Genomic DNA, 20,973 nt, shown 5'->3' with positions numbered 1-20,973 from the left:
CTTATCCTGTTTCCCACGAGATCACTCACAGGCCAAAATTTTTATAGCTGTTGGGAGGAAGCTTATACACCACCTAATCCAATGGGGCATTGGTCCATGACTGGAGCTCCCAAGCACTATGGTAATACAAATAAATAATAACAATACTTCAGGCTAAGGACTGGGTGTCAGGAGGCATGGGTCTCCGCTAGAGACTTCCTGTGTGACACTGGGCAAATCACTTTGCCACTCTGTGCCTCAGTTTCCCCATTGGTTGGCTTTAAAGCTAACTGAACAGCGCCAGAGTGAGTAAATGCAATATAAACACAAGGGTGCTGAGAAGAGTCAGGAGGAGACAGGTGGAGCTCTTACACTTTTCATGAGTTTTCCTGAATAAGGAGTCCATCGCATCCTATGCAGCTGACTGCTTGCTCCCCTCAATCTAAATACTCATTGGTATGTCTTACAGCTGGACCCCACTGTACAATGTGTGTTATGTGCCCTCTCTCTGGGGCTGATCCACTGTCTCGCTTTTCCATGCCTGCTTCTAGTTCTAAAGTGACCTATATTCCATACCAAATGGTGGCACCTCACTTTCATTGTAGAACATTATTCACATGAGAAATAAAGACTCATGAAACAGAGGGTACAGAAGGGGGGTTATTCACACTAGGAGAAGGGAACCCACAGCATTTAAAGTCTCCAGCACTAATAATTTGTGTGTGTGTTCCTCATCTGGGATCTTTGTCACATATTGTGTCCCATACTTGGGCCTTGATAGATTGAGAGATCTGAGAATAATTTCCTGCTACTCATCCCAGTTCCTGAATTTAGTTCTTTAGTCACAGAGGTCTCTGGTGAAGGTTCACACCCTGTTATCAGTCCGTGGTGAGGGTTGTAGTACACAAGAAGATCTCTGACTCCCAGCTCCAATGGACTGTGAAAGGCAGCAAATTCCACCGGGAACTCCATGTCACCCTCCAACCAAGAATTCGACTCTGGGAACGGACAGGATGAGTCCCTGATGAACATAACCACAGCGATGGTTCTTCCCACACCCTGCTGTGGATGGCCCTGCAGTTCTGTGGAGGTGTCTTGTGAGCAATTCCAGCTGACCCTGCAAAACAAAATGGGATGAATGTGATCCATGTGCTCTCCTTGTAAGACACCAGCATTGGACAGTCACTTGGCTCTCTCTCAAACAAACGGGTGGAGATCTCAGAGCCTACATCCCACTATGCTTTGCCTCCTGATTGCCAGCTCCTATGAGTAAGGCTAATGTATGAAGAGAGACACAGAAAGACAAACTTACCAGTTTAAATCCTCCAAATGTGCTACTTGCCTGCTGCTAGGACTGTAGGCCACAGGGAGTCGGAGATATTACATGATATCCAGCCCTGCTAAATGTTAATGCCGCACCCACCCATTTGCTGGCATTTTGCCAGGGCATGGGCCACTAGCTGTGGGGGAAACATTTCCTTAGCCAATTGCACAAAGAAGAGCAGGTAAACATTTTTGCCTAAGTGTTCTAGAGCTGGCAGTTACTCCAGCAGGAGACTATAACAGAATTGTTTCAGTGCAGCTCTCTGCTCATTAAAACAAGAAAGTAATTTGCACTTGGGGACTTGCAGTGTCAACAGACACACCAGGAAATGTCTCTCACTCTGCTTTCGTAGATCTCTCCTGTTCTCCAAGGCTTATGCACATCACACGAACAAAGATGGAGGTTGTGAGGTCCAACTTCAGGCAGCAGCTATGGATGTCAGGAGTTCCTGGGGCTCAGGTCGTCTCCTCTGGATCAGAAGGGACCCTGCATTTTGTGTTGATTTTCCAATTGTGGTGTTTTCTTCCCTGACTGAGCTCCCTGCCCAATAGCCCTGCAGATTGTGGCAAGGTTCTGGACAGATGGATGGCTGTTGGAAGCACATCAGATCTATGGGTGGTTGAACCCACTCATACAAAGAAATGCAGCCACATCAGCCCTGCCCTCAGATAATTCCACTGGCTCCCTTGTTTGTTTCTCTGTGACACTAGACAGAAAAAGCAGGTGAGGTAATATCTTTTATCAGAACAAATTCTGTTTGTGAGAGAGAAGTTTTCAAGCTTACACAGAGCTCTTCTTCAGGCCTGGGAAAGGTACTCAGAGTATCACAGCTAAATACAAGATAGAACAGATTGTTTCACATTAAGTAGTTAACACAAATATCAAGGGGATATTCGAGGTGAAGTGGCCAGTTAACCCTCTCCCCAAAAGCTAACCTACCTCCCCAACAGATGGTAGCTAGGTCGATGGAAGAATTCCTCCATCAATCTAGCACAGTCTACATCAGGGGTTAGGGACCGGTCTACACTACAAATGCTGCATTGGTGCAGTTGCACTGATGCAGTTGTGCCACTCTAGCATTTTGATGAAGATGCTTTAAGCCAATGGGAGAGAGCTCTCCTGCTGGTTTAGTTACTCCACCTCTGCGAGAGGCAGTAGCTGTGTGCTTGGCTACACTTATATTTTATAGTGCTCTAACTTGCTGGCTCACGGGTGTGAAAAATCACCCCCCTGAGCGCAGCAAGTCAGAGTGCTTTAAAGCACTAGTGTAAACAGGCTCCAAGCACTGGGAGCCGTGCTCCCAGCGCTCGGAGTTAATCCCCTTGTGAAGGTGGATTTCCAGGAGCGCTGGGAGAGCTGTCTCCTGGCGCTTGCACCCCTTGTGGAGGTGGATTTCCAGGAGCGCTGGGAGAGCTGTCTCCTGGCGCTCGCACGCAACCACACTTGCACTTCAAAGTGCTGCTATGGGAGCACTCCCGCGACAGCACTTTGAAGTTTCCAGTGTAGCCATGCCCTATGTCACCAGGAGAAGCTCTCCCACTAACATAACGCTGTCTGCACAGTTGGTTACGGTCAGTATAACTATGCTGCTCAGTGGTGTGGATTTTTCACGCCCCTGAAAGATGTAGCTATGCCTATATAAGTTTCCAGTATAGGCCAGCCCTGAGATACCTAAAAATCAGGTCTGGTCTATACCAGGAAAACAATATCCATGAGCAACACAGTTAAACTGATTTAACCCCCAGGGTAGACAGCACTACAATTCTCCCATCAACCGAGCTACTGCCTCTCTGGAAGGTGAATCCCTCCCATCGGCAGGTAGTGTCTTCACTGAAGCACTACAGTGGCTTAGCTTTAAGTGCAGACAAGCCCTCAGTGGCCACTGAAATTTTGTCCCTAACTAAGTACTGGAAGCTATCCCAAATGAGGGCATTGAGAGGGATGTAAATATAGGGGCAATGAGACAAATTTTGCTGTCAGGTACTTTGCATGTGTAGAGTTTGACCAACATATTTCAACTAGGGAAATTTCCTGTACCATTTATTCCCAGGAAGCAAAGTGTTGCTACACTGCTCTATCATTAATTTACAGAATACATGCCCCAAGCCAAACTGCACTGAATGACCCAGGTTATCCTACTTACTTCAGTGGTATTATGCCAGTGCTGATGAGAGATTGGGCTCCCCAGAAATTAAAATAAAAATTCAGGCAAAAAAACACCCTTAATTGTATCTATTGTATAGTTTCATAGTAGCCCCCATCCTCGTGGTATCTGAGGGCCTCCCTGATTAATTACTTTAGCCTTGGGCTGGATTAGTGCCTTGCTATCCAGGCTAAAGAAGGGACATCACAGAGCAGAACTGACCCCAGAACCAGGACTGTGCTGGATTGTGACTGTGAGCCAAAGCTCTGCCCCCTTCCTGCCTGACAGTTCCTTGGCCACCTGCCTGGGATGGGGAGTTGTAGCAGGGTTTGGCCATGTGGGTGATCTGTGCAGGGAACCTCAGCAGTGAGCCCCTATTGGGCTTCACGGAACCTTGAGCTCTTCTCCTTTCTGTGGATATGGGAAGCTCTGCTAAGGGGAAGGTAAGAAAATGGATAACAAAAAAAATTGACCTTAATTTTTGGAACGTGTGTTTTTCAACTTCAGCCAACAAGCTCTGATGATCTCATCTCCCCAAGGAATAGCACCTTCCTCTCAACGACATGGCTCCTGGGGCTCTAATCTCTGCACATAACAGCTCCAACAGCTTTAATCTATAAACAACAGAAATGAATAACTGAACTGCCTCCAGGCAGCTGCTTGTCCCCTTAACTAGTGACACTCGGCATGTGCTGTACTCAAGGCATGGGGCAAAGGAAGATTGTGCTGACATATACAAGAGCAGGCATGGGCTTGGCAATTTCACTTGCGATGCAGGCTGCTTCCGAATGCAGTCCCAATGGCCCTACAGCAATGAATGCCCTATTATTACTCTTACAATTATTTATAATGGGCAGCAGCATAGTGACCCTGATGCTTCTAGAATGCCCCCTGCAGGCTGCTCTGCAGAGACCAAAATATGGCTACCCTCCATAGAGCTAAAATGAGGTGGCAGGTTGACTCAGTGGCTATTTAGTGTGAGAGGATGACTAATGCAGGATTAAAAGAAGGTAAGTGGGGATGTGCGTTGAAGAGCCAAGTTTATGAAATATTTACAGACAACAGGCCTGCTTCTGATCCCAACTACAACATTCCACTGAATCCTCCTGCTTTATACTGGCCCAACTGAGATCAGAATCAGGCTGAAACGCTCCATGTTTTTGAAGTACCCATAGCTAAATTCTTTAGCACAAGGTTATATTTAGATGCCCATAGATGTTCCTTTGCACCTGTGGGCACTCTTTATGAGGGTCAGTGGCTAATCATTATACTGAGTTTGCTTGTACCCCTGGGCACACTTAGCCTAGGGCAACAAATAGTTATTATATTGGATTATGTTCTGTGCCCGTGGGCACACTTAACTGAACACACATGATGGCTACTATGACTGCATTGCCTTTGTCTACACCCATGGGCATGCTGAACTGCTGGTGTGGAGGAGTCAGTGAATTAAATATCTGCATGCCCACCGGTGCACTTAGCAAGTGCTACTGCTAATTGTATTACTTGAAACTTAATATAAGTTCAAAGTACAGCAAGGAAAGTGCAGCAAAAATCACAACTGTCACTGAGAATTAACAGATAGATTTGAAGTTGCTTAATTCTGAGCCTGTATGTTGCCAGAACTGAGGAACCAGCTTTGGGAAAAAGTCTTTATTGCAAATAATTGCCCTTTTTCTGACTATTTTACAGCTGCAAGACTCTGAATCAGACAGTTCACTCACCACTCTCTCCAAGCTGCTTACCTGTGTGAAATCTAGTCCACAGTTGATGCTTACTCTGCTCATTAGTGAAGTTACCACCAGATGCTTTGTTAGCAAGAGGTCACTTTGGCCAAATGCCACAGAAACCTCTTGAAATAGTCTGACTGCTAACCTATACATTTCACTTGACATGGTGCAGTCTGGTAATGCTGACAGCCTGGAATCACAGCTCAGTACTTACAGCATGTACAAACAACACTGATTGACTCATTGCCAGCTTGGAGCCATCAAAATAGGATTTAGGATGCATGTTGAGCATGGGTAGAAAATGTGGGAATCTCAGGATAATGGCTACCTGGAAGGTGAATTCAGTTCTTTAACCTAACTATACAAAACATGGTCCTTTCACATCACTGTCAGGATATGCCAATTAACTGATGTGGCCGAGCCTAATGTTAAATCAACATAGATTGCTTGGGGTTTTTAGAGGTGCTGAGCACCTATTGCTCCTATTGATTTCAATGGGAGCCATGAGTGCTTAGAACCTCTGAAAAAATCAGGCCAAGAGACTGAATCCACTATTCCAAGGAACTGATCCCTCTAGAGCGGAGATCTAGTGTTGGTTTAGCACCAGTCTGACTGCCATTAGAAACTGAATCACCCTCTCCCTGCAAGTGAGGCTGGCTTGGGTGGAATAGTGTAAGGAACCTTTGATTTTAGCAAGGCATTTGACACAGTCCAACATGACATTCTTATAAACAAACTAGGGAAATGTATGGTCTAGATTATTGTAAGGCAGGTGCACAACTGGTTGAAAGACCGTACTCAAAGAGCAGTTATGAATTTTTCACTGTCAAACTAGGAAGGTGTATCTAGTGGGGTCCTGCAAGTGTCAGTCCTGGGTCAGGTACTTTTCATTATTTTCACTAATGACTTGGATAATGGAGTGGAGAGTATGCTTATCACCTTTGCAGATGACATCAACCTGAGAGGGGTTGCAAACACTTTGGAGGCCAGGATTAGAATTCAAAATGATCTTAATAAATTGGAGAACTGGTCTGAATTCAACAAGCTAAAATTAAAAAAAGACAAGTGCAAAGCACTTCACTTAGGAAGGAAAATGCACAACTACAAAATGGGGAATAACTGGCTAGGTGGTAGTACTGCCGAAAACGGTTTGGGATCACAAATTGAATACGAGTCAACAATGCGATGCAGCCCTGGGGGGCTCCCTGGAAGCAGCGACATCCCCCTCGCTCAGCTCCTAGGCAGAGGCATGACAAGGCAGCTCTGTGTGCTGCCTCCGCCCAGAGCACTTGCTTCACAGCTCCCATTGGCTAGGAACCGCGGCCAATGGGAGCTGCAGGGGCAGTGCCTGCAGGCAGAGGCAGTGCACAGAGCTGCCTGGCCACGCCTCCACCTACAAGCTGAGCAAGGGGGATGTTGCCGCTTCCGGGGAGCCCTCCAGGTAAGTGTCACCCAGAGCCCGCCTCACCCTGTCCCATGCCCTCAACCCCCTGCCTCCTCCCACACCCAAACTCTGCTGCTGCTGGCAGGGAGGTGCAGAGCCAGGTAGGGAGCCTGTTGGCCCTACCGCCTGCCCCCCCCCCAGCACCAGTGGGGGTCACAGGCCATGCATTGCCCTCCCCCAGCACCTGCAGGGCCCCTGGGCAGCCCCACAACCCCCGCAAGTTTTAGTCATGCATATTTTTAGTAAAAATCATGGACAGGTCACGGGCCGCGACTTTTTCTTTACTGCCCATGATCTGTCCGTGACTTTTACTAAAAATACCCGTGACTAAAACGTAGCCTTAGTCATAGTTTATGAATACTCTACATTGGTCTGGGTAGTGGGGTATTTTCTGTATGATTCTATTGGTTTAACTCAACAGGAGGCTGTCTGGAAAAACATGCCAGAAGGAAAAGAATGTCTCAAGATAGCCACCTCTCAGCAAACATTGAAGAGCTGTTACGGGACAATGCCAGAACTGTTAGCTTTGATGATTTTGCCTCCTCTCCAGCCTACCTATCCAAATGGTTCTGACCAGGACAGGGTAAGACTCACGAACACAGGAGAATAAAATAACTCTGTCAGAATTAAAGGGGACCCTCTCTAAAAAGAGAGGGTGTAGTTGTCCAAGAAGAACCAGATTGAGGCTCAGGACCTCACAGGTCTGAGGAAGATAGGCCTATCTAGAAAACCATCAGGAAATGGTAAAACAGTGTAGACTGTTTGTTGTTTTAAAATCCTTTTTTTTTCTGGAAGCTTTGTTCCTCTTGCTAAAATGCATTACATTAGTTTAGGAAGACTGCCTGGTTGCTGGATACCACCAGTCACAGACTCCAAAAGGGAAGAACCACAAGTTCCCCAACTCTGTTGGACCTGTAGGGTAAGCACAGTGGGTACACAGGATACTCTAGCCCAGGGACCGGTCCAGTCTAAGAGTGGGTGAATTGCAAAAATCCACCTCAGCATAGGTAAAGGCCTTACATGGGAGGGAGTCCACTCTGAGGGAGACCGGAGGAGGGACAGAGATGCAGCCTGTCCTGTAATCTGACCATACACATCCAGTAGCCTAAATATCAAATCCTTTCTATGTTCACTCCTAGTGAGTCCTGTCTCTTCTCTACAAGGGTCACTACAAACATCCTTTGCCACAAAGAGAAATTCATGAAGCAGAACCTCACAAACAATCCTTTGTAGAAAAGACCACAACATCTGAAGGGGTTGTACTCCACCAGCAGCTACAGTTCTAGCCTCTCCCTACCACTTATCCCACAACATAGCAGTAACGAAAAAGGGGAATGAGGAAGACAGGTGCATGGGAATTCAGTTCTCAAATGAGATTCCTTCTTACTCAGTAATAGAATAGTTTACCTCCCAACCTTGGCAAAGCTCCGGGGAATCACATGCTGCTGGTTCCATGAAGAACTCACCTGCACATTAACCTGTCCAGATTTCAATCAGTTTGGTTTAGCCAATTCTTTTTAAAATTAAGAGGGAAGGCCATGGTAAAAACACAGGTAGAGAACAGACTGGAGGAACCTTCCTCACAAGATACAGAAGGAGGCCACATGAGTGACAAAGTGCCTGAGGTTCAAAACCAGTGCTGCTAACGTTACAGTACAACCTTACAGAAGGTGCTCCCCAGTTAAATGCCTACATACAGCAGCACTACGTGTATCTCAAAGCCTAAGAGAAATAGATCTTGCTCAGGGTAAAACAATGGGAGTTCTTGCTTGGGATCTGACTGCATGACTAGGCTATTAGATGTACCAGGCTTTGGATAAGACATGAAACTAAGGTGATACTGAAGATCCCACAGCATTTTATCTAAAGAAAGATGACACATTTCCTATCTACATTTCCTTTCTCATACACATTAGATACTGTTTCATATCTGTCTGCAAGTCATTGCTGAGAAAACAGGGGTTGCCCAGTTTGCTTATGCAATCACCACAATACCAGTAACTACTGCATTCACTTTGGGAATGAAAGGTGCTATAAGGAAACCAATATTTATTCTATGAATGCAGCTTTGTGCAGCACATTTATCAACCTCAGACTCAAATCCGTCAACCGTTGTGTAAGAATTATTATGGTTTAAGCAGATTGTCAATCTAACATGTGGGATCTTTCTTTCTCTGGGCTGCAATGAGATGACATATGGAAACATGCATTTAGACAGGGTCCATGTGAGTAGCTTTGGCTCTCTAGAAAGACTCAGACCAAACTCTGAGCTCCTGTCTCATTGCATAAAGTACAACCTGTCATTAAGCAGGAAACTGACATAACACTTGTCACATACACTGACGCTTTGTCTAATAGTTTTGCACAGTTATCTCACATTTCATTCATCCAAAAAAAACAATCTCCAGAAACTTTTTGAGCACTCAGCAAAGGAGCCTGTTACGTTCTGAAAGCTGCATAACTTGTCCACTTCATTGCATTCACAGAAAAAGGCCTCATTAGCCTTGTCTCCTTTGGTGCATTTAACTTGCCTTTCCCTCCCCCTCTCATGCTTTGAGGTCCTGCCAACATTGTCAGAGACAATGCGCAGGGAAAAAACATTTCTTCAATTAAATTACAAAATGAAGGATTAGCTTGCATGAGCAGGGTGAATGCAGCAAGGCTGTCTAAGCACAAGGGTAGGTTGGGGTGTGGTGGTAACAGCCTAAGCAGAAGAGCAGTGAATGAGAGAGATGTATTGTAACCAAATGAATGGCTGGGGAAGACCATCTTTTGGTGGCAATAAGAATAAAACCCTGCAGATCTCTAGCACCTTTCTTGGTCAAAGAACTTTACAAATATTAATGAATTAAGGCTAAAAAAATACCTCTTAGTGTTATGTATTATTATCCCCATTTTACAGGCAGGCACAGCATTGGGAAGTTAAAGAATTTGACTAAGGTCATAAAGCAAGTCTGTAGCAGAGATAGGAACAGACCTCAGGAGTCCCAGCTACAAGTCCCCTGCTCTAGCACTAAGCCAACATCCCACAAGGATTAAAGGGACAATATTGATTTCCCACACTCTGATTAACAAACTCCAGGTTTGTCCCCTTAGGAGCATCACAGGAGCTTAGTTAAGCCCTGAATGGAAAGCTCTGCATGACTGAAGATCCCAATTAGCTGGACTTCAGATTGTCCCCTTACACTTTCAGAGAATTGGGTTTTACCTGTAATCAACTTTAACTCTGTAATAATACCAAGAGAAGTGTTTTCATTATTTTAAATATAATCAGCATAGGGGAAATATAACAGTACTGAGCAAATACAAAAGAAAACATGTTAAGGCACGGAAATCCACAGTTAAAGCATCCTTAATTCCGTCATCACATCCCCATGAAATAACCCTGCAGTTACGACTGATGTATTTCAGTGTTTGTGGCTCTCATCCTCAATGGTATTTAGGCACCTAAATCCTACTGAAATCAATGGGAGTTAGGCTCCTAAATACCACTGAGCATCTGGGCTTACAATCCAAGATTGAAGTAAACTGATTTTTTGTCATTACAGGGAAGAGTCACATTTGTTTGAGTGTCTTACCTCAGATTTAGTATGAAAAAAAAAAAGTGTCTTTAGAAGTCAGTTTAATTTAATCTGGGACTACAAATATTAGTGTGAATTGCATCACTATAGGTAGGGCCCTTCATTTTCAGTTTTTATTTTATTTAATTTTTCCTGGGAATTTATCAGTGTTTATTACCACAGCAACAAAAACAGGTGAAGATCAGTCCAAAAACTTATTTTTTCTGGGTAAAATAGAGGTTTATTTTGGTAGATGGAAAGATGGGGGGGAAAGTATTCAGTTGATTAGTGCTTTGAATTCCGTTCATCAGTGTGGTTTGCTGCAGAACCAAAACAGAAATCAAAACACGCCACCTTTGAGTTTAAGAAAACAATATATCTCTAATCAAATAAAACTTTTTATTTGAATAAACAATTTACTGTTGTAGACTTAGAACTATTAGCCTATAAATATTTACATTTAATAATTGGGCCACACCGTTTGTAGCGCATACACGCAACTTCATCCTTTTCTCCTGTTTTTGTTTTTTCTTTCAACTTTTGAATACTTCCTAGTGTTCTGAAACATATTCTGATACAGATTTTTGTTTTCTTCCCATTTTAGTGTGTCAGATCTTTAAACCGTTATCTAACAGCTTGAATGCGTACATGAGATTCATCAGTACGTTCAGATGCGCACACAGTTTAGAGCTTGCATGTGTGCCTGCATCTTCTAGACTAATACATAGCCTTACTTCAACAAGCAGCTTTGCATATACACACAGACTAACATATTATCATAATACATATATCTCATGCAAGGTATTGTATTTTCCTAATAAAACAAGTTATTTTTATGTTTGAATGATAAAAAAGTAGGGTGAAAATCAGAAAAACCTGAATAATATTTTTTGAAAAACCTGGGAATATTTTGGTAAAAATTGGTTTAAACTGAAAACGAAGGGGCTTAACTATAGGGAAGAGTTAAAGTGGTTTGGGTGCCTTAAATGTGCTTTTCCATATCAAGTCTGAATTTCATGTGTTGTAATGCTTGTTTTGTTACACCATCTCTAATGTTTTTACCCTTACATTCCTCAGTCTCAACTTCATGTTAAGAGGGTTGGTTGGGTTGTTTGGTTTTTTTTGGTCTGAGAACGTGTGCGCACATATGTACACAAATACTTACCTCATTTTTAAAAAATGAAACATTTCTCTGTGCCCAAGAAACAAAAAAATAGCTGGCCTTCACACTTCGCTCCACAGCAATGTAAAATAATATGGGAGTTTGAGCTTTTGATCAGTACTTGAAACAAGTTTCACACATGTACAGCCAACCCCCCCTTAAATTATCAGTGGCATCATTGTCCGTGCCATGCAAGAGGCTGCACAAACCATGCACAATGCCATCCAGAGCTCACTGGGCTTTTTGGTGCATGCAGGAGTCACTGCATTGAGCAGCAGGCAAACAATGCAAAACATCAGCTGCTGCCCTGCTGCTCCCCAACTCCCTTAACCTTAAAGGTCCTTTTGTCTTTAAGGGCAAAAACCCAAGGGAATTAAATGCAAGAAAGCTGCGTTAACATTACAGAGGAAGGCTCCAGGCCTACTGCAGGTGGGGGTCAGTGCTAAGGCTCCCATAAGCTTCGCCTGCCTTAAAGGGGAGTAACGCCCCGGCCAAGGCTAAGCCCTCCCTCACACGCCCTCCCGCCAATTTCCCATCTCTCCGCCCTCCCCGCTTTACGCATGCGCGTTGCCGGCGGAGCGGATCGTACCATTACTCTGCAGTATGTGGGGGGGATCCCAGATTTGCTACCGTCCCTGCCCGGAGGCACGGTTCCGCACATCCCGAGCGAAGGACATGAAGGCCTATGTGAGCTCTGCTCTACGTGGTTCCAAACAGGCCAAGTTCCTGGCTTTGGCTGTTTCCAGTCTATTTCCAGCTGGGCCCCCCCGCGGGAGGAATGGTTCAACCCGAGGCAGGGCTCTGCCGCCGGGGGCCGCCATTTTGTCAGCAGCGGCTGCAGGAGAGGAAGGTGGAGGCACCCGGAGCCCCCTCGCCCCATGTAAGCTTCCCCCCGCCCCCGTCCCCGTGAGCAGACCGCGGCGGAGAGCTAGAGGCTCTGGCGTTTCGGGCCTCAACCGCGGCTGGGCTCTGCCTGAGCGGGCCGGGGGGCGCAGGGAGCTAGGCCCAGCCTGGAGCTCGAGAGAGGCTGGGCTCGCTGGTGAGGCCTAGCCGGGGGTGTGATTTATAAGCTAGGCCTCATTTGGGCGCAGCCTATCGGCTAGGCATGTGGTCTCATGCCCGTCTCCCGGAAATGGTTTGGTCCTGACTCTCTTCTTCCCTTTCCCTATGGTCTGACCTCTCTGCTCCCCCGATCCCAGACTCCCTCTCCTCAGGATGATCTGGACATTCACCCCTCCACCACCTTGGAAATGGTCTGAGCCCTTCTCCCCCTTTGCCTTCCACCGCCCGCTCCAGCGTGGTCTGGTCCTTGGCTTCCCCCCTTTTTTCTCCTCCCAGCAATGCCAGTTGGTTGGGTTCTTTCCCTGCACCCCGTCCCACACAAACTTGGCTCTTGCCCCATCCCCTCAGTTGGGGTGATTGGTGAGATCATTGCAGATTGTGAACAAATTCTTTCTTTCATAGTTTTAAATAACTTTGTTCATGATCCCTCCTCTCCAGGCATTGCCCATAAATGTCACTTTATATGTATGTTGTTAGAACATAACAAACTTAAAGCTTAGAGAAGATAAAATGCAACATCTTTTGGTAGGTTCCTAGTGCCTAGGAAGAAAAGCATTGTCGGTGTTTTACAGAGAAACAAACTGATTTATTATGAGATTAAAAATGAACAAAATAAGAGAATAAAAAATTGCTGAGGCCCTCTTTTTTTAATCCATTAGTAAAATCCAGCAAAGATGTCTGAATACATCCGTGTTACAGAGGATGAGAATGATGAGCCCATTGAGATCCCTTCAGAGGATGATGGCACTGTGCTGCTATCCACAGTAACTGCCCAGTTCCCGGGAGCATGTGGCCTGCGTTACAGGAACCCAGTGTCTCAGTGTATGAGAGGAGTCCGGCTAGTAGAAGGAATTCTGCATGCTCCAGATGCTGGCTGGGGAAATCTGGTCTATGTTGTTAATTATCCCAAAGGTTTGTCTTTGTTCCATGCATTTTTGGTACAACCATACTTTCTTATTTACAAGGAATTTTATATCAAGATCTATGGGTTCCTTAGTTTTTATGTTTTCCTCTTATCTTACTGTCAAACCATAGCAGCAACTTAAAGTGTGTGCCTGGCCCACAGAATGAATTTCAGAGAGTTCGCTATAATTTAGCACCATAATTGTACAAGGTACTTTACAAATAGGACTTTGTCCTCCTGTTTGTAAGGCATTTAACGATCTTATATAGATAACTTCCAAAGGTCCGATACCACAGTGAGTACCGTGCAGGGCTGAGGTTTGCCCATGTGACGCTAATTATATGATCAGGGCCAAAGACATCAGTGTTGTAGGGGAGGGTGTGGGAAAGGTGAAGGAAGAAAAGGAAAGGGAAAAGTAAGGAGAGCACTTTTCCTTTTTCACTGAGTAGCTGTTGCCTCAAACTATGTATAATACACACAACCTCTGGTCAGGCATGTGAATGTTATTTGGCAGTACTTCAGTGGAAAACAAGCTTAAAGTGTGTTTTAGATGAGAGTTTGAGTCTGCTCGTCTTCTGCACTCCTCTCCCCAATACTGTAGGGCAGTTGGATGCAGATTATAACATATATGCAGCAAATAGTATGTATCTCTTCCCAGTTCTTAGCTTTCGCAATACATCCTGCAAAAAAGGATCTAATCCTTGTGCTGTGCTGCTTCCGACTAATGGAAGTAGCTTTCCTTTCCTTTGATGTAATGTGGAGATGATAGTTTCTGATGTACATCTTTACATTCAGATAACAAGAGGAAAATGGATGAAACAGATGCCTCATCAGCTGTAAAAGTAAAACGAGCAGTACAAAAGACATCTGATTTAATAGTTTTGGGTCTTCCCTGGAAAACCACTGAACAAGATCTAAAGGAATATTTCAGTACATTTGGAGAAGTTCTCATGGTGCAGGTAAATTTCTGTTGTATTTGACTCTCTACTTGAGTCAAAAGCTGTGAATTCAGATGGAAGTTTTTCCTGCATGAGCCAGTACAAGGCAAAAAGGGCAATTAAATTTAAAAGCACATCTTTAACTGTTGTAACATTAAAATTTGCTTTACTCTATTTGCTTTGCAGTATGCTATTTTTTCTTGGAGGTATCTTGGTATGTGTTCAGGTCGTTGACCCCTGTCGAGACCGATTTCTCAAAGGGGGATGATTCTGATGTTACACTAGTGTAAACGAGACATGATATGGCCCATTGTGTGGTGTTTGGTTTTTGTGCTTGCATATTAGTTTATTGGTATGGTAGTTGTAGCATTTGTGAAGACTTACTTTTTGCAGTTCTTGTTTGAATTTGAAACTTAACTTTAACAATAAGTTTGAGTTTAGGTTTAAGGGTTTGTTTTATATGGATATTGGATTAGCACTTTGCCACGATGCATCAAACCCACACTCTTTTGAACATTGTTTGTGTAATGGTAATCCACAGCCTGATTTCGTAAGTATGAAACTGTCAAAAGCTTTTGTGTACTGTCGTTGCTAGTACCAGGGGCCTTTTCATGGGGGATATAGAAGCCTCATTAAGATAGGATCAAAACTTTTCACATTACACTCTTTTAACCATGCTTTGGTAATCCTAGCATTCCTTTTGATCTTGGAAAAGACTGCTGATTAGCATGAGTTGCAGCTAGGCTAAGAATACCAGTGCATATTACTGCTTCGGTATTTCAGCTATCTAGATCATCTTTTTCTTTCTCCCCCTCCCCTCCGCCTTAGGTTAAGAAAGACATTAAGACTGGTCACTCAAAGGGATTTGGTTTTGTTCGATTTACGGAGTATGAAACCCAGGTGAAAGTGATGTCTCAACGGCACATGATAGATGGAAGATGGTGTGACTGTAAACTACCTAATTCTAAGGTATCGTTCCTTAAATTATTTTAGCGTTTGTAGAAACAAAACATGCACTCCTTTAAAGAATCCTGTGTGAAGAGGGGATTAGATATATGGACAAACAAAGGGAGAGGGGGACTTTAAAGGGATCCTCGAGGTGGTTGAGAAAACAAAAGGAAGGAGTGGAGCCTGGAGGTTAGATAAAGGAACAGTGGGATGGGGGATTGAGAAAACAACTAAGCACAGGGGAGAAGATGTCCAGTCTGAAAACTACAAAAACCAGCCTGACGACATCATAAATGTCTAGCAGCCCCTGCTTCAGATACTGTCCTCATTTTGCGGAAGGGAGGAAAGTGAGGCACAGAGGATAGGTAGATAACTTGCCTAAGGCCAGACTGAGTCAGTGGCAGAGCAGGGAACAGAACCCAACACTTTGGACTATGCATATTTCCTCGCTCTATACGTATTCAACTGAAGGATTTACAGCGCAAGGAATGGTCTGCTGCCTACCTAACCAATCCTCATTTGCCATCACTTTTCAAGTCTCATTTCCTTTCCACTCTCTATTTTTCACATATATGCCCCTGGCACCACCCCTCGGAGATGCTCCTTCAGCAAGATGTTGTAAACAAATATCCAGTCATCAGAAGAGCTCTAGATTATGTGGTGGTAGATATGGCTGTGGTCAGTATATACTGGTGTTTCCACCATTGTCAGCAATACTGCACCACTACAAGAGCAAAGATAGAAGATTTCCCTAAAATGTCTAGTGTAAAGGCCCTAGGGGGTAAGATTGCTTCCATCTACTCAGGAATTCCAAGTTCATCCCTGCAGTCTTCCTCTCAGGTGGTACAGGTTTTAATTACATTATCTCGGGTAGAGTGGAGAGCAACTGGAGGTTTGCTTTTCTTTCGATCTTCCTATAACTGTGATACACCCCCGTACCCCGGTTAATAGTTTATGAAGTTCTCTATCACAAAAGAAACTAAGTTGTATTTAGTATTCAGAGGGATGATTGCAGTGTTTTGGTCATTATTTCTTTTCCTGCGATTCTACCCAGCAAAGTCCTGATGAACCTTTGCGCAGCAGAAAGGTGTTTGTTGGGCGCTGCACTGAGGATATGACTGCAGATGAGCTCCGGCAGTTCTTTTCTCAGTATGGAGAGGTGGTAGATGTCTTCATCCCCAAACCCTTCAGAGCTTTTGCCTTTGTTACGTTTGCAGATGATCAGGTATTTATTTAAAATATTTTAGCTCCTGACATTTAGGAACCGTTTCCTAAGTCTTAAATATCTCTCTTTACCATTCTGACCATAAATGTTGACAAACACTGTCACTTAGCATGTAATTATTGGAATTGAATATACAGTGCTTGTTTTTGTCATTGCAATTTGAGAATTTCAGTTGTACTTTGAATTTCTATTGAATTACATTAGTATGCTTACAGTTCATGTCTACAGATTCACACTTTTCAGCTGGTACTGTGTATATGGATCTTCACACTAGACTAACTTAAGTTTATTCAGTAAAGTTAAAGGATCTTGTTTTTAGTTTGTGTCAAATCTTCACACACCCTTCCTTTACAGTTTACAAATATATTCAGAATCATGTGGTTTGTCTTGTTATGCTGTAACAAGTACTTTAAAAAATGGTCTAATTGTATATTTATTTACATCCCTTATTTCTTATAGGTTGCCCAGTCTCTTTGTGGAGAGGACTTGATCATTAAAGGAATCAGCGTACATATATCCAATGCTGAACCTAAGCACAATAGCAATAGACAGTTAGAAAGAGGTGGAAGATTTGGTGGTAATCCAGGAGGCTTTGGGAATCAGGGTGGATTTGGTAATAGCAGGGGGGGAGGAGGTGGTTTGGGAAACAACCAGGGCAGTAATATGGGTGGAGGGATGAATTTTGGAGCATTTAGTATCAATCCTGCTATGATGGCGGCAGCCCAGGCAGCGTTGCAGAGCAGTTGGGGAATGATGGGCATGTTAGCTAGTCAACAGAACCAGTCTGGGCCATCAGGAAACAACCAGCCTCAAGGCAACATGCAAAGGGAGCAGAACCAGGGTTTTAGTTCAGGAAGTAATTCTTACGGAGGATCTAACTCTGGAGCAGCAATAGGTTGGGGGTCAGCATCAAATGCAGGATCAAGCAGTGGGTTTAATGGAGGCTTTGGTTCAAGTATGGATTCCAAATCGTCAGGCTGGGGAATGTAGACGGTGGGCTCTGATATTGACTCTATGGTGGGAAATCAAATTTTTCTAAACTCATGGTAAGTATATTGTAAATTGCATATATACTAAAATTTTCCTGATCAATTTGTTCAATGTGCAGTATATTCAACAGTATTTTTGACATTTTTCTTTTGTAAAAAGAAAGGTTAAAGGAATTTTATAAGTTTTGTTACATAATTTGTTGGAATATTGAATGGTTGAAAGTGAACTGCTGTTTGCCTGATGGGTAAACTAACACACTACAATTGAGAGGAAGGGTTTTTCCTGTAATATTTTATTCCTTGTTTCCTTGTCAGCTGAATTCTTTGCATGTTCAAAAAGGAAACCATTGGTCAGAAACTACATTCTTTCTTTTCCTCTTGTTTGTTTTAATTTGATCCCCACCATAAGAATCTCTCCAAATGCCCCAGTTGGAGAACACAGTGTCAGTGTTGTTGGTTTTTGTTTTTGTTTTCCTTTTAACACTGTCTCCCCTCATATACTAAGTACAATATGAAGGCTTCATTTAACCTCTGCAGTTCATCTCATTTCAATGTGTATGGAAGAAGCACTTAATTGAAAGCAGTGCTGTAAATATTCTGCTTTAGGAATACTTCTGTCTACATGCTTTCTCATCCAAGAATACTTCATCACACTGCACATGCTACGTCTTAGACGGTGGGTGTTCCATTTTTATCCGCTACTCTTTATTTCATGGAGTCGTATCAACGCTATGAACGCAAGGCTGTGAGATGGAACCAGAAGGCTGTTTGAACTTTTGAAACCTTGTGTGGGATTGATGGTGTTGCCGAGGCATGAGAGGGCTGGTATGTGCGAGAAAAAGGAGAGAGCGCATGCAGAGACCTGGTGGTGCATTATGGGATTTTATTTTACTTGGCGAGATGTCTCTCAATCCTGTGGCTTTGGTGAGAGAGTGTGCAGAGAGCAATGATAGCAAATAAAGTACGAGTGTTTCTTGCATTCAAAGGACATCCATATCTGGAAGACTAAATGGGTGTTATACCTAGTTAACCAATTAGTTGAATGTGTTAAGTGAAATGAATATCTGTATTTTTTTTTCCCTTATGTCAACTGCTGTGAATGTTGTATGGTGTGTGTTCTTTTCTGTTAATGATATGTAAGTGTGGTAATGTGAATTGAAGATGATGGGGTTTGTGACGAGAACATTGAGTTTGTGGTGTGCTTTGCGGTAGTTGTAGCAGAGTTCACTAGCGAGCTCAGTGTGCCTCTTAAGGGTGGAAGTTCCACTGTCTGTAAGATATCCATAAGAATGCTGTTTGCTGCAGTTCTGTGTTTGGATGCTTTTTATAAGATTTGTCAATGTAGGAAATTCTTAAATAAAACTGATTTAAGTAATATGTGTCTTTGTTTTGCAGCCCTGAATGCAAAGAATTCATAGCAGTTAATTTATTTTGTCCTTTGAGATGAACTTCCGTAAAGTTGTTTTTGCAGTAATTCAGTTTGTTTCAGATAAGCATGCTTTAAAAGTTGACAAGTCAAATGGATCCATCACTCATCATGCATTGATACCTGACACCCAACTTGTAATCCTTTGTCTATTTTTGCATTGTTCTGTGATACATATCTAAAATCCAGTTCTCACAAGGTTGGGTACCCTCACCTAAAATGGTAAGACATTCCCTCCAGCTTGCATCCTCACCAAGGAAACTCCTACTTGTTTTTAGGAAGTGGGGTGGATTTTTTTTGGAATTGGGGAGAACAGGTGATGGGGGAAGTAGATAACACTTATACCTGTCAGTAGACTTGCTGCTCTTAAATGTATTTTCCAAAGCAGCTCCTTTGAGGATGAGAATGTAAAGCAAAATAAATATTGTAGGCTGCTTTACAATCAGCCTGCTGATTGGGAACCAAAGGGAAAATATTCCCGCTCTAATTTCAGCACAGAAGAAACTGTAAACTTGTGGCTAAAATAAAATATTAGCTCATGATGAAGAATGTCCACCTGAAGAAAGTATTGATGAATTTATAAGAGGCTTCTTATCTCCAAAAGAGAAATGTATCCAGTAGTAACACATCCAGCAAGGTTATTTCCATAAGTATTAGATCCTCAGAAATTGATTAGTGTGTGCTTGAAATCCAACACCACACTGATCCTTTTATTACGTTATTTCATATTCTGCAGCTTCTGAATACAGAGATTTAGGGCAATTTACCTTAGTTTCTGCTTTGACTTGGATATTTAAGTTCATAAAGTGGATCTTAATTAGGATGTATCCTATTTATTTGTATCTCAATGTGGTTTCTCATGAAGCGGAGACCATCTAATTTTTGTTAGCTGTTTGCACTGGTATTACTTTAACTCCAGTCCAAGGGGATAACTGGAAACTAAGTCTCAATCTACATACTTGGAAAAAAAAGGCAAAGGGGGTTGTGATCTCTCCAGAAATAAGTTGTAATCCCAAATCTTCTCACTATTCAAATCCCTTTGCAAAAAGTTTAATTTTTCTGCACCTAAATCAGATACTATTTCCAAACTCTGTACCATCTGTGAATTTTGCATTTTAGCACTTGCACTATTACCAGCTACTGCTGCTGAGTAACAGTTAAAAATGGTATTCTGGGACCTCCAAAGACTTAAACGGTGGCATCCCTGCAAGGAACCTGATGGTAAGTTTGTCATTAGCATGGCTTTAATTTGTTTAAACTTGTTTAAATTGAGGATCTGGTATTAACAGGTTGGCAGCACTGGGTAATCTTTACTATGAATTTTATTCTCCCCTGACCCTCAAAGAAATTCCTGAAAGTTTTGTAGCCATTTTCAGACTTTATTGGTCATTTTCTCTAAATGCTTTTTATATTCTAATGTTTTAAGTGAGTTAATAAAAGGTATTTTTGTCACCACCTGTGAGCGTTGTCTTGTTCTTTTAACAATTTTCATTTCAAGTATGTATTACAATAACATGATTAAATAGACAAAAGATGATCGTAGAAACAACCAGTTTTTAATATAATTAGAGTATACTCTTCAGGCTCATTTAGCAATAAAAAATAAAAAAAATTACATTTTAGTATAAAAGGTTCTGAGCAAACTTTTTAGGGTAACCTGCTAAATCTTTTTTAATCTGACTAGTGGGAATGTACTGCTAAAACTGATGGGATGTTGACAGTTTCCTGGGCAGTACTGCTTTAAATATAAGTGAGTACTGAGACTGGACCACTACATGACTTATTAATTTATTAATTACATTTCAGTGATGACTGTAAATGATAAAACACCTTAGGAATCTTGGTTGTACTAACTCTCTACTCTGTTTGTTTTTGTAGAGGCAGATTATTATAATAAGATCCCTGCAATTATTATTAAGGGTGTTTACTCTGTTCTTAGTTATGTCTAAACTGGCTCTTAAGAATAGAGCAGAAACGTTCGGTCCATACTCTGCCATCGTCTTGCAGAGCTGTCCAGCTGAAGCTGTTGGGATTTTATCAGAGGCAGCAAGTGTCTCGAACTAGTCAACATTTTTGATTTTGACATTTGTATTCTAACTTGAGGGGGAATATTTATGGCTGTGCTAATATAACAAGTGC

At 42.8% G+C, this 20,973-nt stretch overlaps 1 protein-coding gene across 1 annotated transcript; it reads left to right on the top strand.

The window, feature by feature from the left end:
- Positions 1-12,139: 12,139 nt before the first annotated feature.
- Positions 12,140-20,289, top strand: TARDBP (TAR DNA binding protein). Its single transcript, XM_077837202.1, has 6 exons — positions 12,140-12,222; positions 13,064-13,316; positions 14,104-14,267; positions 15,075-15,215; positions 16,249-16,419; positions 16,879-20,289. The coding sequence occupies exons 2-6, from the start codon at positions 13,079-13,081 to the stop codon at positions 17,407-17,409; spliced, it is 1,245 nt and encodes a 414-aa protein (XP_077693328.1). The 5' UTR covers positions 12,140-12,222; positions 13,064-13,078; the 3' UTR covers positions 17,410-20,289.
- Positions 20,290-20,973: the final 684 nt, after the last annotated feature.

The sequence above is a fragment of the Eretmochelys imbricata genome, chromosome 18, assembly GCF_965152235.1.
Source record: "Eretmochelys imbricata isolate rEreImb1 chromosome 18, rEreImb1.hap1, whole genome shotgun sequence".
In the NCBI taxonomy this organism is placed as follows: Eukaryota; Metazoa; Chordata; order Testudines; family Cheloniidae; genus Eretmochelys; species Eretmochelys imbricata.
Note: the sequence above shows the minus strand (reverse complement) of the source record. Positions and strands in the feature narration are given on the sequence as shown.

Bases quoted from the DNA above. Each gene is read 5' to 3' on its own strand.
- TARDBP (XM_077837202.1), top strand. From the start codon at position 13,079: ATGTCTGAATACATCCGTGTTACAGAGGATGAGAATGATGAGCCCATT. The intron at 14,268-15,074 runs GTAAATTTCTGT...CCTCCGCCTTAG, and splicing joins GAGAAGTTCTCATGGTGCAG to GTTAAGAAAGACATTAAGAC. The intron at 15,216-16,248 runs GTATCGTTCCTT...GATTCTACCCAG, and splicing joins GTAAACTACCTAATTCTAAG to CAAAGTCCTGATGAACCTTT.